The 15,938-nt window shown below is 41.4% G+C and overlaps 2 protein-coding genes across 2 annotated transcripts in view; one reads left to right on the forward strand and one right to left on the reverse strand.

Annotated features, from left to right (window-relative positions):
* The first annotated feature begins 211 nt into the window (after positions 1–211).
* prss35 (serine protease 35) lies at positions 212–6,576 on the forward strand. Its single transcript, XM_008323640.3, has 2 exons — positions 212–697; positions 3,798–6,576. Exon 2 carries the CDS (start codon positions 3,817–3,819, stop codon positions 5,086–5,088), a length of 1,272 nt encoding a protein of 423 aa, XP_008321862.1. The 5' UTR covers positions 212–697; positions 3,798–3,816; the 3' UTR covers positions 5,089–6,576.
* A 1,804-nt stretch (positions 6,577–8,380) lies between these two features.
* The window catches only part of snap91a (synaptosome associated protein 91a), a 30,755-nt gene continuing 23,197 nt past the window's right edge, over positions 8,381–15,938 (reverse strand). The window contains 13 exon segments of the mRNA XM_017038047.2: positions 8,381–9,796; positions 10,387–10,475; positions 10,560–10,679; positions 10,791–10,886; positions 11,076–11,166; positions 11,250–11,268; positions 11,367–11,555; positions 12,956–13,147; positions 13,376–13,447; positions 14,133–14,193; positions 14,196–14,239; positions 14,530–14,598; positions 14,900–14,983. Coding sequence (XP_016893536.1) covers positions 10,395–10,475; positions 10,560–10,679; positions 10,791–10,886; positions 11,076–11,166; positions 11,250–11,268; positions 11,367–11,555; positions 12,956–13,147; positions 13,376–13,447; positions 14,133–14,193; positions 14,196–14,239; positions 14,530–14,598; positions 14,900–14,983 — 1,118 coding nt within the window. The 3' untranslated portion in view covers positions 8,381–9,796; positions 10,387–10,394.

Raw genomic sequence — 15,938 nt, forward strand, 5'->3', positions numbered from 1 at the left:
AACTCTTTGTCCTATTTTTGTAGAGTTATAAGCAATTGTTTATAAAGTTGTTTATAAATTTCATGGTATTTAAATATTTTATTTTATTTTTTTCCTCTGGTAAATACCAATTTTTGTAGCATGCAGAAGTGTGTAATTTTAAGAATTGATTTTTTTTTATTTTTAATTTTATAATATTTATTTTGTAATTGAACTCAGCAAACTAACTCTCTCTCTCTCTCTCTCTCTCTCTCTCTGTCTCCCCTTCACGCTCTTGCTCCTGAATGCACCGCCAACTTCACCCAGTACATGCAGTGTCTCTGTCTCTCTCTGTCTGTCTGTCTCTCTCTCTCTCTCTGGTCCCACCCATATGTGAACAGCTGTTGTGACAAGTTAGACATTTTCCCTTCCCTCTCCTACTTCTTGCCCTCCCCCTCATCACTCCTTCCTCCTGCCTATCCTCCTCCTCCTCCTCAGCATCAAGTGCAGCCTGAGCACAGCGTCCCTGGCTGCGACTTTCTCTCTCAGCTTCTCTAGAGGAGTCATGAGGAGCAGAGAGCAGTCGCCCTGCTGAGACCTGGAGATCTGGGATGCACTAGAACCAGCTGAGGATCATATTTTCTCTACATAAACATATATTTATATATTATACCAAAAGGAAAAACAAACAAATAGCACACTACGGATTTGAATTTATTTAGCAATCGGATGCAAGCAGGTAAGATGGATGTCCTGGAATCTGGATTTTTTTTTTCATTTAACTTTTTGAGTTATTGTAGCTGAGTGCATTATTATATTTATACTTCAATTCTCATATCTACTGACAATCTGCAGATTTGTTTTTATATTTCTGCTGACTTGTCCTGTGTATTTTATTGAGAACTGCATGAGAAAAAGCCCTGCTGTGCCAGTGAAAGATGCATCGTCCTTATGGTGAAAACATTTCTTTAAGTATCACTTCTCCAAAGGATTTTAACATTTACTGCTTTTTCTTTTCTTTTCTTTTCTTTTCTTTTCTTTTCTTTTCTTTTCTTTTCTTTTCTTTTCTTTTCACCTTTCAGTGGATTTTAGCTTGGGGCTCATTTTGTCAGTGATTGAATATGGTTCTTTGTTTGTTGGATGAAGTTTTGGAAGCTCAAATGTTTTGAATAGCAGAGTCTGGTGTCTGAGGAGGGAAAAAGAGGTTGAAGTAAATCAAATGTACCAAACTCAATTAAATAGATTTCCCTTTTGCTAAAGTTGATGAAGTGCTGGCACATACTGAAGGGAAGCTGGACAGATGCGCCACGGCGCCATCTGTTGGTCACGTGATTAAAAAAACAGATACTTGTCTCCATGGATGGATGAATAGATGGATGGAGGGGGCACAGCTATGTGTTCAGCTGACAGCAGTGGAAAAGTAGCGAAATCGAACGCCTCCTGTGACAGAGCCACGGTGATGGCACCGTATCAGTTTCCACTCCGTGTCCTGAATAATTGCAGGCTTTCTTCTGGGTTCGTTCAGTCTGCTGATGGTGGGAGTGTGAAGTTATCCAAAAACTCTGGGTCATTTTTCTGCATCCTCTTCTATGTGGAGGGTGTTTTACAGCTGCTGCAGCCTTGGCTTTTATGACTGTGGTCAGTTGTTGGCGGCTGGGTTTGTTTTATTGGAGGCTGTGTGGCACATGGCAGGGCACGGACTCACAGAACAAAAGCTGGAATAGAAGGCGAGGAAAAGTTTTGCAGGTTCAGCAAAAAAAATAAATGAAAAAAATGTTACTGTCAAAACTAAGCAGTGATTTTCAAAGTTTCTATTTAGGGAAAGCTGTTGTTTTGGAGACTGGAAAGAACAACAAACAAACAGACAAAGCTGTGCACAACACATATGACAGCCAAATATCTCAGGTTGTGACCCACAGGTTGAGTGTTGAATATGGTCCACACGGGATGCCACACACGCACACACACAGCTCTTCCTCTAAGTGTCCTGGAGCTTTGACAAAACCAGGCAACATCCCATTCCCATGCTGCACCAACATGTAATTGAAAGAGAACGAGTGTCTGTGGACCTCTGGTTCTCCGACTCTGCGGCTCAGTGACACAACATCCTAAATCTGTTAGAGCGATCCCACGCTGCAACTCTCTTTACAGGGATCACGGCTTATTGCCGGCCTCACACTTTGACTGCAGGAGCAGAGATTATCAGCTGAGTCTGCAGCCTGCACCGTCTCTACACTGTTTTATTGTCATCTCTGTCCCTGGACAAGGAGTGAAGTGGAGCTAAAGAAACCAGATATGGTCATTACTGAGAGAGAAGGTTGACCATTGTGGCAAACCTCCAAGCCACTGTCTCAGCCCAGTCAGAGGATTCGGGGTTCATCTCTCCCTTTTCTCTGCCCGCAGCCTCCTGACAGACTTGGGGGGGACATCAATCTTCTCCAAAACCACCACAGCACATGCATCAGCTCCAGAGAAAATGTTGTCAGAGCTGGAGATTATTTTAAGACCAGTGACACCATTCGTTCTACAACACGAAAGGATTTTAATAAAGTGAAAAAGGGGATTTAGGCAGATTTGCTGGGATTTCCCTGACGATAATCTGCATTTATAAATAATATTAAGACTCTTCACTGCCACCCTGTGGTTGTAAATAGAACTGTTTTTATCGGTACCGATGGTTGGGGGTTGTTGTAGTTTTTCTCTCATTTGCCTTGCTTAAGGCTCATTAAAGATTGTTTGCTGCAACAAGTAATGATGATTTACCCTTGGTTTGTTGACTAGCTGTTAGCAGCTCCTTAATACATTTTTGACACATTTGGCTAAAGGTTTTGGATCTACTCCCTTCTGTTCTTCTCTTTGACTGTTTTTTAATACACTGGCTAATTCTTATTGGTATCAGCTGAAACGATTCACTTTGCCTTGTGTTTTATTAAAGGGTCTTTGAACCCACAGCCTACTCTGGCAACTGTTTGCTTTGTCATCATATTGCATTTGGTTTCTCAGAATTTACACCATCAACCTTGACACTCAGGGTAAAGAGTTTTAAATTATGATCCCTATAATATAGTAGTCCATTGAAGACAGTGGTAAATCAGTGACATTAAACACAGATTTTTACCACAATAAAGTCTTCCAGAGTCTGGTCAAGACTGAAGTCAAACCAAGGACTTACTGCAAGGATGTCATGTCAGGAAATCAGAAATAGAAAAATCAGCTGTTATTATTCATCATTCATATATTCATCCATCAGTTCCTGTGGAAATGCATCAAAGTATCAAGTTATGTTCGAGTTCAAGTTAATTTAATTTACCCGGCTCACCGTTCACCAGTGTTATTAACTGTTAGTTTTACCCTGTAGTTAGGTCATTCAGGAAGCCTAGGGTCGCTGTTTGATTTTGTGTTGATATCGGTGTTTAAATACACACTGTATTTAAACATAATGATAATGAGGCAACAACTGCATATTTCTTCATGTATCCTTAGACTAAAATACATCTTATGTATCCATTACAGTCATGTAGTCACAGTGTTAATAAGGCCATCTGTAAGTAATAATTTAAAAAAATCAAAGTGATGAAGTGTGAGATAGTTGTTGGGTTGTTTTGCCCAAGAACACATCAGCATGTTGAGTCCAGAAATGTTCTGTTACTTTAATATGGTTTGTTTGTTTGTTTCTTTACTAGTACTAGTGATTCTTCTAGAGGTTCCTACTAATGCAACAATCCCTGGAACCTTCTGGCAATGTCACTGATCTGATTCTATTCTGATTCTATTATTATTCTGAATTCTATATTCAAAGGGTTCTCCTAAATGTTCCTTCCTGTTTCTTTATGTTCCAGAGCCAGGCCCAGCTGAACAATGGGCCTCACACCTCTGTGTTTCCTGCTGCTGGTGGTCCTGGCTGTGACTGCAGCTGCTGAGGAGAACACAGTCAGTGATGACTACACCTGGCCACAGTGGAAGGTTCCTGTGTTGAGGAAACAACACACCGTTCATCTCAGCAGCCCCAACTTCTCCGCCCGTCCACAACTGGAGTTGAGTGGAACCTGTGGGATTGAATGTCAGAGTCACCTTCCTGGTCCTTCTCTGCACGACCTGGAGAAGTTCCTGTCCTACGAGACCGTCTATGAAAACGGTACACGTACTTTAACCTCGGTGTCGGTCCAAGGGCTCAACGAGGTGACCGACTGGCCCAGGAATTCCACGAATAAGCTGCGCCACAAACGAGAGGTCTACGGCACGGACACTCGCTTCACCATCTCTGATAAGCAGTTCTCCACCAAATATCCTTTCTCCACCTCTGTGAAGATCTCCACAGGGTGTTCTGGGGTTTTAGTGTCTCCCAAACATGTCCTGACTGCTGCTCACTGCGTCCATGATGGGAAGGATTATCTCAACGGAGCCCAGAAGCTCCGTGTGGGAATTCTGAAGGAGAAGTCCAGACGAGGCAAAGGAGGCAAGGGGAGAGGTGGACGAGGGAAAGGGAAAGGGAAAAGGAGGAAGGGAGAGAAAGATCAAGAGGAAGAAATGGAAAGAGAGGAGAATGGTGGAAAAGGAGAGCAAAAGGGAAGAGGGAAAGGAAGGAAGAGCAGGAGTCGCAGGAGCGCAGAGTCAGAGAAACCTTCCTTCAGGTGGACCAGGGTCAAACAGACCCAGATTCCTAAGGGCTGGTTCAAAGGAGTGTCTAATGGACTGGCTGCAGACTTCGACTACGCCGTTCTAGAGTTGAAGAAAGCTCCCAAGGTCAAACACATGGATCTGGGAGTCGTGCCCTCCGTCAAGAAGCTTCCCGCTGGGAGGATCCACTTCTCTGGTTTTGACGATGACCGTCCTGGAAACCTGGTCTATCGCTTCTGCTCCGTGTCTGACGAGTCCAACGATTTACTTTATCAGTACTGCGATGCCAAACCCGGCTCCAGTGGCTCCGGAGTCTACATCCGCCTTAAAGAGCCTGGCAAGAAAAAGTGGAAGAGGAAGATCATCGGCATTTTCTCCGGCCACCAGTGGGTGGATGTAAACGGGAATGGAATGCAGCAGGATTACAATGTGGCGGTGAGAATAACGCCTGCCAAATATGCTCAGATCTGCTACTGGGTGCACGGGAACTCAAGTGAGTGCCAGGTGGCCTAAGACAAGACTGGACCCTGATCACCTGATCGTTTCTAACCCCATCCACCCCCAACCTTCAACCTCTTGTCTCCAAGCAGGGGCCCGAAGACTGCCTCTCTTTTTCTCTTCCTTCCTGTCACCTCCTGTGCCTCTCATCAGTGCTTCCACCCGGTGGATACAAATAGTTAACACACCTACGTTGATAGGCAATGTTTTTTTTCCTATGTAAACCAATGACATCAAAATATTTAATTTCAAAATTACAATCTGCATTTTAAATGTCATTTGGTGCCAGCACCATGTTCCATTGTGTAAATTTTGTTCTTAAAATGATGTTACATTTTGTTTTTGTGCCAGATGAATGAAGAGTTTTTCTCATTAGATCATTACATTTAATCAGTAGACTTGCTTCAGCCTGGTTTAGCCCTGTTTGTGAGAAAAGCTTTGATTTTGAACCTCCTTTTCCATAGTCTAGAATTTATTAAGAATTTTTTTCTCAGAAAATCATTTTTTATTTTAGTGTAGTACACAAAAGATGAGAAAACAGTTAAAATTAAATATGTTGGTGTTATTGTTTGACATTTGTCCACACATTTTTGTCCTGCAATGTGTAGAATTCAGTTTAATTCTAATACCGTACACACCATGTAAACCTAGTGTCAGGTAACAACAGGGACTCATCCACAGATTGGGTGGCCTATGGGTTTTCTTATTTATTTGCTTAAAAAAATGACTAAAAAGTTGTATGTATTTACATTTTTTCTTTTTTTTACATTTGAAATTTTTTTGTCCCCATTTTGTACAGTAAAGTTACACATGTGTGAGTGTGTCCTGGTTCCATTACACACGACCACTGTATGAGAAATTAGCAGCTTTAGCTTTAACATAAGAGGAGAAACAAAATTGTTATAAAAACTAAATATAGAGCTAATAAATATAGAACTTTTTTAACACTTTAATGTAATGAGCTGGTGTTTTTATATCATTGTATATATCTAGATTTTGTTCTTCTTGACTATTTTGTCACCATAAAGAAAGGGTCCTTGTGGATTCTGGATATCAGTTTTTTTTTCTGTTTATGCAAAGCAGTGAAATGTGGTTTCATTGTTGTGCGCATAATATTATCGGTGCTTGTTAAGAAGACGTGGTGCTAATTTATAAAATTGTTTTTTATGGGTTGGGGGGTGGGGCGTGGTTCTCAGTACATATATTGATAGCCTAGTACTGTAACTATGTATTTAATGTGAGGCTACATATTTGTGCTGTGTTAACATGGGACTGAACCCTTTAACAGTTTACTTGAGACTTTGTAGATTTCTGTCATTTTAAGGGGGATTTAATGATCAAATGACATACAGTCCAGGTAAATACCAATCAGATGCAATATAAAATGGGTTGTGATGTTTTCATGTTCCAAACTATGTTTTCAAATACCAAATGCCTGATGTTAATCTGGAATTAATGTTGCTGAGTGAAAACATTTTTTGCCATTAAACCAAGAGATCTGCTCGTGTGTATGTGTGTGTGTCTGTGACAGTCCTGATAGCGAACTTCATTAGGGGCAGATCGGTGACTGTGTCAGTTCAAGGTTTTGCTGTTCAGCTGTTATCAATGCTTCATTTTTGTTTTAAAAGTAGCTGCGGTTCCTCTGCTCCACCTCATCCTAATGATGCTGTGTTGGACTAAGATCTGGAAGCTGTTGAGGACATTAACTACTATAGACTGACTACTAACAGCTGACGTTAAAGAAACCCATGTCTAACTGTGTGGGAAAACTCCAACAGACCTGCAGTCTCTGTCATCGTCAGACCAGCCCATTTGGCTCGCTCATGTTTGCCACGTCTAAGGTCACATACAATTTTGTTTCTCCAGTCTGATGCTCACTGTCACCTGCATGACACTTCATCTTCGATGACACTGTGATACCTGGATGTTGTTCTACTAACTCCCTAATAAATCCCATGTCACCACAACACTGTCCTGACCTGTGATCGTGAGCCAACATTTTCCTACATCTCGACGCCTCTATTCTTCTCTCCAGACCCCTGACAAATCACTGCACATATAATCACAGTCCATACATGAGAGATTTATAGCACAGGCTAGAGGCAAACATCAGTCAGTGGTCTTCTGCCGGGGTAATTACAGTATTCTACATTGTCTCTGGTTTGCACAGTGTCACGTCGACTACGATAATCTAACACAAGGCTGACGGAAATTACAACGTGTTAAAACTAGACATGGACATGAAGTTCTTTTTAAAGAAAGAACCGATGGCTATAGAAAGTTCTGCTGAGTGCGGGAAGGCATTTTTGCAATTCAGCAAAAGAAAGATCACCGGGGCATAATTTGGACTCATCAAATCCATACACAGTGGTTTGCATAAGTCTTGAGCCGCAGTTTTGTATCCAACATTTATTTATATATTAAGTATAGTCACAGAGCTGATGATTATTGTGGTTCTTTTCAGTCCACTTCCCTCTGTGCATCCAGAACTTGACATGCACCAGTTCTGGATGCACAGAAGTAATGCAACATGGCATTAAGACAATCGTAGAGGCAGAAAATTATAGAAAATATATATTGACCCAAAACTTGACTAATTCTGCTGGGGTGTTTTCCAGCCACCTGGGAAAAATGAATCTTACTGCTGATGTAGCACAGACCTGCTGTAAATATAGAGTCAGGTCTGTCGTTGTCCAAACTTCATCATAACACCGAATTCTACAGAGTGCGTAACATGGATAACATGATTGGATGATGATGTGCTATGTAATGGTTTAGTGCTGCATTATGGCTCATGTTGGGAGGTGGTAGAAAAATCATATAACCAAACAGTGTTGATTATTGGAGCAAGGTCAAAGATTAATAGACAAATTAAAGTTTTTGTTTTTTTTTTACTGAAAATGACTTTTCCATTTCTCCTCAAATCCTCCATTTTAGTTTTCTGTATAAGTGATGTTTCCAACAGGTAATAATCCTAGAACTGAATACAGGCTCTTTTAAAAGATGAAAAACTTAGTTGAAAATAAAAACTCCTTTAAAGACACTTTTATCCGTCATTGAATTTATTGCATCTCAAGGGCTTACATGCACTGGGGACGGCCATCGTAACTAAAATAAAATTTACAACCAAACAAAAATACAATCTATAATATTAAAGTCATGTAAAACGTCAGTTATCCACCAACACTTTCTGTCCAGTCTCGCCAGATTCTCACCACAATCTACTGACATGACCAGTCTGACCTTCACACAGTGTGGCCTGTCGACAGAGCAGCACCAGGGAGTGGCGCTGTCTAGCTGTCCACAAACACGTCAACACCAGGACAAATTAATTTCAGAGAACGTCGATGGCAACACAAGTAGTTTGTGTGAAGGCTCGTCTGAGAGAAGATCACGGTTTGGGGTAAATGGTGCCCTCATGTGGCCGCACAAGCCATGACAGAAATCAGAGAGACTGCCACAGTGACAGAGAGATTATGTATTGGTCAAATCTCACTGTTTACATAAACAAACCTTAGTAAAATATCCCAACAATAGTAATGGCTTTAAATACACGATTCGATGAACCGAGATATATTAAAATAATGTCTGATTATTAAATGTGAAGGGAAATACACTGAAAAGATCTGCTCTGGAATTTCTTTTTTAAGTTAGAGTTTTCTCACTTTGTTTGCATTTAACCTGAAGATGCTGTTGAACATTAACAAACTGCATCAGAAGTCTGACATGACTGTAAACAGTGATTAAAGCAACAATCTGTGAAGAAATTGAATACAATTTTAATTTAACTACAGATTTTCTTTTTCTTTCATTCTAGAGGAATTAATATGTAAGATGTGCTTTTCAATAGCAATGGCAGCAAAGGACAACTTTCAAAAAAATGAACAGAAGTCAAATGTAATTAAAAAACCTAACTGAACTCATATTTTGCTGGTTGTCATGATTGAGAAGCCCACAGAAATTCATTTAACTATACAATAGATTCATCATGTAACGGTTTTCCTATTCGTTTCCAAATACTTTCGGATGACGGTGACGATGGGAAATAGAAGGATACTCACACGACTTTGGACAGTTTCATGTCAGATTCACATTTAGAATTCTCTTCATACAGACACACAGGACACAGAGTGAATCCTCACCGGAGAATCTATGTACATCAAGAGGACCTTTCTGTAAACAACACACCACATACAGTAATTCTCTGAAAATCTAACAGGGCTTTGTTTGTTTTGTTTTTTGTTTTTCCTCCACTCTTCTCAGGTCAGAGTGGAGCAGGAGCTGCTCCTCCTTCACAAGGAGGCGAAGACAAATAAATACAGGGCAGTGGGCGGAGCTTATGACACTAAAGCACATCCATCATTCAACGCAACACTAGAAAGAAGTTTAAACACGTGTACGCCTTCACTTTCACTCCTTTACGTTTGGATTTTTTTTTTCAGGTTTTTGTTTTGTATTGTTTAGACAAAAGATTGAAACATCTACGTACGTAAGCACACGCTCATTTTTTTTTTTGTCTCTCTTATAATTAGATATTATCTGCTATGGTTCGCTACGACATCACACAGAAGTAGGGCGGGGGTGCGGATGGACAGGGAAGGGAGAGGAGAAGTTAGTGGTGTTGAGTCGAGAGGCTGCGCATCACCGGCATCCTGAGATGTTCGACGGACACCAGGTAAAAAAACTGTGAGGCGGCCCTTCATGCTCCAGAGAAGAGACAAAGCTGGAATAAAGGAAACATCAGTCATTTCTCTTGGAATTTCTCTCTGGATTTTAAAATCCAGGTATTTGACCTTTGTATACTATATAGTATACCAGTACATCTGAATACTGGTTTACAGTCCTTTCTTTTAAACAAATCTTTTGTTGGTCATCCATGCCTAGGTAACTAGATAACTACAGTTTTTACAGATTTTAAAAAGGCTTGGAGTACGCACCAGCAGACTGGATTCAGCAGGTTTTTTTTATGACAACAGAACTCCTGACGATCACACACTAAACAACTGTGTCTGATGAAAACCAAAGGTGTTGGTACTCCCCCTCTCTCCCTATTTAAAATTGTTTTCTTGTTTTCATATCTGATATTCTAGAGCCATTCCCTCTTTTGATTGGCTGTTGGCCAATTGGCTTTGAATGAAGGTGAGAAATTTCCATCACTCTTTTCTCCAAAATCCCTGGTAATCATTTGTACAATCTCATATTCTAAGAATGTGGTCCTTAAGACACATAAGGATCAATTCTATGCCATCCTTCAGCTAAAGAACTAAACAACACGAGCCTGTTTTCACCCAGACTCTTTAACCCTGTTCACACCTGGGGCGTTATAAGAAGTCCTTGAGGTCAAGTTCTGCCAGTGGGTCCTTGGGCTTCTTAGGACTTTGGGTTGCTGGTCCTGGAGAAAGCTGTGAAACAAATATGAAAACATAAGCACCAGCCAACACATATTTGAACACAAATGTGTACCAGTAGTAAGTCTGGTGCGTTACTGGTGCTCCAGGCGCTGCTCCAGCCATGCCTGTGAAGGGAGGTCTCATCATGGGCTGCCCCATCATCGGCTGAGCCATCATGGGTTGCATCATGGGAGCTCCAGGCCCTGCTGCTGGAGGCTGTACAGACAGAAACAACACAGATGCATGTCTCTTGACCTATTGCAGCAGAACAACACTGTTGAGCAGAATGGATTCAACTCTAACTATACAGTACGTAGTAGTTCTCACCATGCCAAAGCCAGGCTGTGCACTCATCGGTGGCACCATGGCTCCTGGAGGTGGTGCTGCGCCCGGTGCCCCAGGAGCTCCAGAGGTGGCACCAGTCTGAGGAGACAGACCTCAGTCACGTACTGTATATGAACCAATGGTGTGAAAACACAACTTGCGTGGAACAAAGCAAAAAAAATAGCCTCCTAGCCAGCCTAGACACAGACTGCCAGGGTCTAAAAGTAAAACATTAAATTTGACACCAAATGTTACTCTGGGAGGTAAATCCTATGAGTCTCTGCTGACCATTGGGGCTCCAGGTGCAGCCCAGCTGGTGGGGGCGACCTGTGGCATCCAGTTGGCGCCACCTGTCAACTTCTTCTCACTCTGTGGATCCCTGAATGAGGTCAAACACATGTTGGGATCAAATCACAAAACCTACAAATAAATAAACATTTATTCATCAATCTCTAGACTTACTTTTTCTTCATTCCCAGGTCTGAAAAGAGGGAAAACATCATAACACATGAAATTCACTTTGATAAATCGTGTTTTGAAATATCTGAGTTCAGGGGTAAAAACAAATCTGCTGTCTACCTCCAACCAGGTTGGCCAGTGATGAGTCCAAGTCTCCTGAAATGGTCTTTGTAGAAGGTGGTGTTGCCAGGGGAGCGGCTGTCATGCCACCTACTGCTCCACCCGGAGTTCCTACGCTGCCCGCTGTGCTGCCCCCTGTGCTCTGGGGTGTTACTGCAGGCATCAGCAAATCACCTAATCCACCGAACACTTGAGGACAAGACAGTAACAAGAGCATCTTAAAATCTGCAGATGTTTAATCTGGCCCTTTAGGACTGTAGGTGTGCATTTGTGGGAGGCAATCCATTGATTGATCATCAGTGCCTCCCGTGCACAATGGAGGACTGAGTACATTAGAGCATTCAGAGAGACTGAAGTAAATCCACTGTATTTGACTGTGTTGGTTCTCTTCATCAGGAACCGTAAATCATTTACATTTCTAAAAAAAAAAAAAAATCCTCTAAAAACAGAGGTCAGAAAGGGCAAAGACTTTACAGGTTTTCATTCCCCGTGCACAATGGAGGACTGAGTACATTAGAGCATTCAGAGAGACTGAAGTAAATCCACTGTATTTGACTGTGTTGGTTCTCTTCATCAGGAACCGTAAATCATTTACATTTCTAAAAAAAAAAAAAAAATACTCTAAAAACAGAGGTCATCAAGGTCAAAGACTTTACAGGTTTTCATTCCAACTGGATCCAGATCCGTGGATACAATAACACTCATCAGTATCCATGTATTTAAAAGATCTGCCAACAGCTACAACAAGTTTCATCATTTTATCTTAGTCACTCATTCAGCTTGGTTATGTTTCATTTGAATTATCTGATTCAATTATTTTTTAAAACAACATTGGTTGTGGATACAACACGACATTTTAGATAATAGTAATAATTTTTATGTTAATATAGAGAAAACAAATCTAGTTAAAAAATGGAATGAAAACCTGCAGTTTACTACAGAATTCTGGGCTTGATGTAGTAACAGTAGAAATGTGTTAGAAAAAGTGTGTGTTTCACAGACATCAGTCCACTTGAATCACATGCAGGGATCAGATTTTTTTACAACATGCAGAGCACAAATACTTATATATTAAAAACTGCAATACGAGGGGCGGGGTCTTCCATACAGCACATGCTGCAATGAACGGCAGAAATAAACTCACCGGTTACAGATAGGGAGAAGCAAACAATGACCCAGCAGAGTGGAGTGGGTGAGGAAAAGGGGTGAGAAATAAAAAAAAAAGAGAATTGGTGTGAAGGAGAAAGACAGAACGAGAGGGAGGGAGGGAGGGAGAGTGAGTGAGAGAACACGAGCGAGAGAAAAGTGCTAAGAAATTAGGCTGTAAGCAGAAACAACACTCAGGTCATGTCAGGAGGACAGAGACAGCGACAGCAGGTCAGTGTGTTACTCATGCAGCTGTACAGCTCTCAGCAGGAGCCAATGACTGTCTGATGTTGAGATTAAACCGTATTTAATGAAGTAGAACAAACTTGATTCACCACATGCAGATACAATCTGTAGACATGTGCGGCTGCGGTATACGACACAAAGCATATGAACGAAATCAGCACAAACAAAAAAACAGAACTAATAGTTGACCAACTTACTTGATGCATCAAAACCACCAGAGGGCGCTGGTGTGGTAGTTGCAGGTTCTGCTGCAGGAACTGCAGCAGGTACAGGTGGAGTCGGTGACGGCAGCGAGCTGAGACCGTCAAAGCTAGACGCTAACAGGTCGCTCGAAGCCAAGGGAGCCAGGGCTTGAGCAGCAGTGGGGGCCAGGGTGGGGGACATCAGACCTTAATTAGATAAAAGCATAGATAGAGAAGTGTTTTTTAGTGGTGCAAGTAGAAACACTGGTACAATTAATGATGAAACTTCAGAAACAGTGATCACATAGATTCAAGTCCAGTTCAAATCTGAGCAATTTTAAGTTGACTCTCCAGCAGTGTGCCTGTCAAAGACCTCACTGCCACACTTTTTTTTCTTTTTTTAAAAAAAAAAAAATCAAACTATTGTGCTCTAACCTCCCAGCAGGTCGCCGTCCAGCCCTGCAGGAGCAGAGCTCTGTGTTTCCTCCACAGCACCTCCAAATGTATCTGCAGCCACGTCCATTCATCCAAAAAAGCAGCATGGAGGGCAGAAAGGGGTGAAAGTTCACACCTGAGCCACAGACTAAGACATGATGGGGATGGTGAGACACAATATAGGCCAAGACAAATAACCATGACCCTCTGAAGAGACAGTTTAGGTTATTACCAGGTCACCTCTATAAACTGTTGTATTTATATTTGACTCTACATCGACCTTGGTACACTGAGCTGGTATCATAATTCCAGTTATTAAACCCTGTTTAAGAAAACATGTAAGTTTTTGCTTGAAATTGTAAACATTTCTGAGCCACCTTTAGTTATGAACATATTAAATGACATGGGTAAAACTCAGTCTTTAGTTCTACTCTAAGGTCAACCTTTACTTTTGTACAATAAATCAAATGTACACCAAACAGAGGAATACTTCATTAGTACAGCTAGAGAGTACTGCAAAGTACCACCTTTTCTCCGTTGATAGTTTGTTAATATCTATTTAAATACAGCAAAAATATATTTTGCACCTTCTCCCACTAAACAGTTCCTAGTGCTAGTGTTACAAGCAATCATCTCTTACTGTAACAAATCAGATGAAAACCAAACCAAAAAGGAAGAAATATGAATTATGCAATGATGAGACATTTGGTAGATTTTTTGTGTGTGTGTTTTAGGTGTTGGTGTGGCTCTGAAGTACCCAGCAGGTCAATGACCGGTACAGGTTCTGCTTTAGGTGGAGAAGAGGCTTCTAGTGCAGGGCAGCAGGAGCAGCAGGAGGAGGAGCAGCTGCAGATGTAAACGAGTCTAAACAGAGAAGCAGAGGCAGGGAGGAAAATTAAAAACCCAAACCATTTTGGTCTGAAATGTAGCTGCCAACATGCAGAAAAGACATAACAGAAGAAGGAAAGCACCCAAGAATCCCAAATGTTTCCACATTCTTGGAGCATGCAGGATGTGGACCTGGCAGTTTTGAGTGCATACGCATGCAGGCGCCAAGATCTAATCAAAAAGTTGAATCTGCTGTTCTTGTTCCACTCTTTAGGGGGTTAAATAGGAAGCAAGGAATGCTGTGGTACTAGAGCAGCTAAACTTACCTATTACAATATCTCCAGCTGGAGCAGGCTCGGGTAAAGGAGAAGGCCCACGAGAAACAGCAGGAAGGTCTAATGACCAGTGCAAGCGAGAGAATGAAATCATAGAGGACGAGGAGCAAAGAAAAGCATTAGCGTGGCAGATTTGAGATAAGGAAGAAGAAGAAAAAAAACAGAAGAGATATAGAAAAGCAGCCACAACAACACTCCAAGACTGAATGCGAGAGTACATGCACAGTTCTCATACCACTATGGGGAGACAAAGAAACACAACCACGCCAAGGTAATAGAAAACAGAGGACAGATGAGTTGGACATATGGAAACCAGAGGACAGAGGTTCCACACAGAGAAATGGATCATCAGCTCCTGTACCTGCACCAAATAGGTCTACGCTAGGAGTGGTAGCAGCTTTGGATTCTGTGGTGGGGCTTTGCTCAGGCATAGAATCAAACATATCTATGAACAAGGACACACAGTCATGATGTACATTCAGAGTTTCAGTTCAGTGCAAATGCAACAATGAGAGAAGATAATGAGGAGAAGCAGAGAGAGCAGACATTTCCAAATCAGGTTAAAGTTGCTGTGAGTCAGTTACAGGTGCAAGGCAAAGTTAAACAAAGGTGCAAACGATGGAAGGAGAATATTGATCAACTTCAATGGGAGGAAGTCGCTTTAAGAAGTAATATCTCTGACCAAATGTTTTAGAAGTGGTGGTTATAAATTCGTTTTTATGGTCCAGTACTTGTATTTGTGCCGATTTCTCCCTTTAATTTGATTCCAGATATATACAGTCTGTCTAGATCCCAAGGAGCTGATCCCCAGAGATCTTACTTTGAAAATCTCTGTGTAAAGTGTGAGACATATTCAAGGTAGACTATTAACACTGTGAATTGGGAAGGGGGGGCAAATAATAAATGTGTCAATTTCCTACATTGTATTCGCTGGTCTACTGGTGAAGTTGAATTAATACACACACACAGACTATATCTGCTAAATTATTTTGATGACGCTATTCCAGGAACCAATGCCAGGATGTACAATCAGTAACAGGAACTGTGTGCTTTTCCACCAAAATGAGCAGGAACTAGACAAAAGTACTGGGACTGATGACCTGCTGAGCCACAGGAGGGAAAAACTGAAGTTGAAGAATATTCCCCTTTCACTGAAGTGCATTCTCTCCATTAGAACATTCCCATCTACTGAGAGCTAAAATGTTACAAGCAAAAGAAAAGTGATTTCTTCCCTGCGTGCTTTGGCATGTGTTTTGTTAGTATTTGTTTTGTGATCAAAACAGGTTGAACCTCCTCATCAACAGAGCAGAGAAACACGTGTCAAATCAGAATATTTTTATTTAAAGCACCTGTGTTGTTGAAGAGGAGGTCAAGCTGCTAGATCTTTAGTTAAAGTGATC

Source organism: Cynoglossus semilaevis, chromosome 13 (assembly GCF_000523025.1).
Source record: "Cynoglossus semilaevis isolate Cse_v1.0 chromosome 13, Cse_v1.0, whole genome shotgun sequence".
Lineage (NCBI taxonomy): Eukaryota > Metazoa > Chordata > Actinopteri > Pleuronectiformes > Cynoglossidae > Cynoglossus > Cynoglossus semilaevis.

What these genes read in the sequence shown, in the direction of transcription:
- prss35 (XM_008323640.3), top strand. Translation starts at nt 3,817, where the DNA reads ATGGGCCTCACACCTCTGTGTTTCCTGCTGCTGGTGGTCCTGGCTGTG.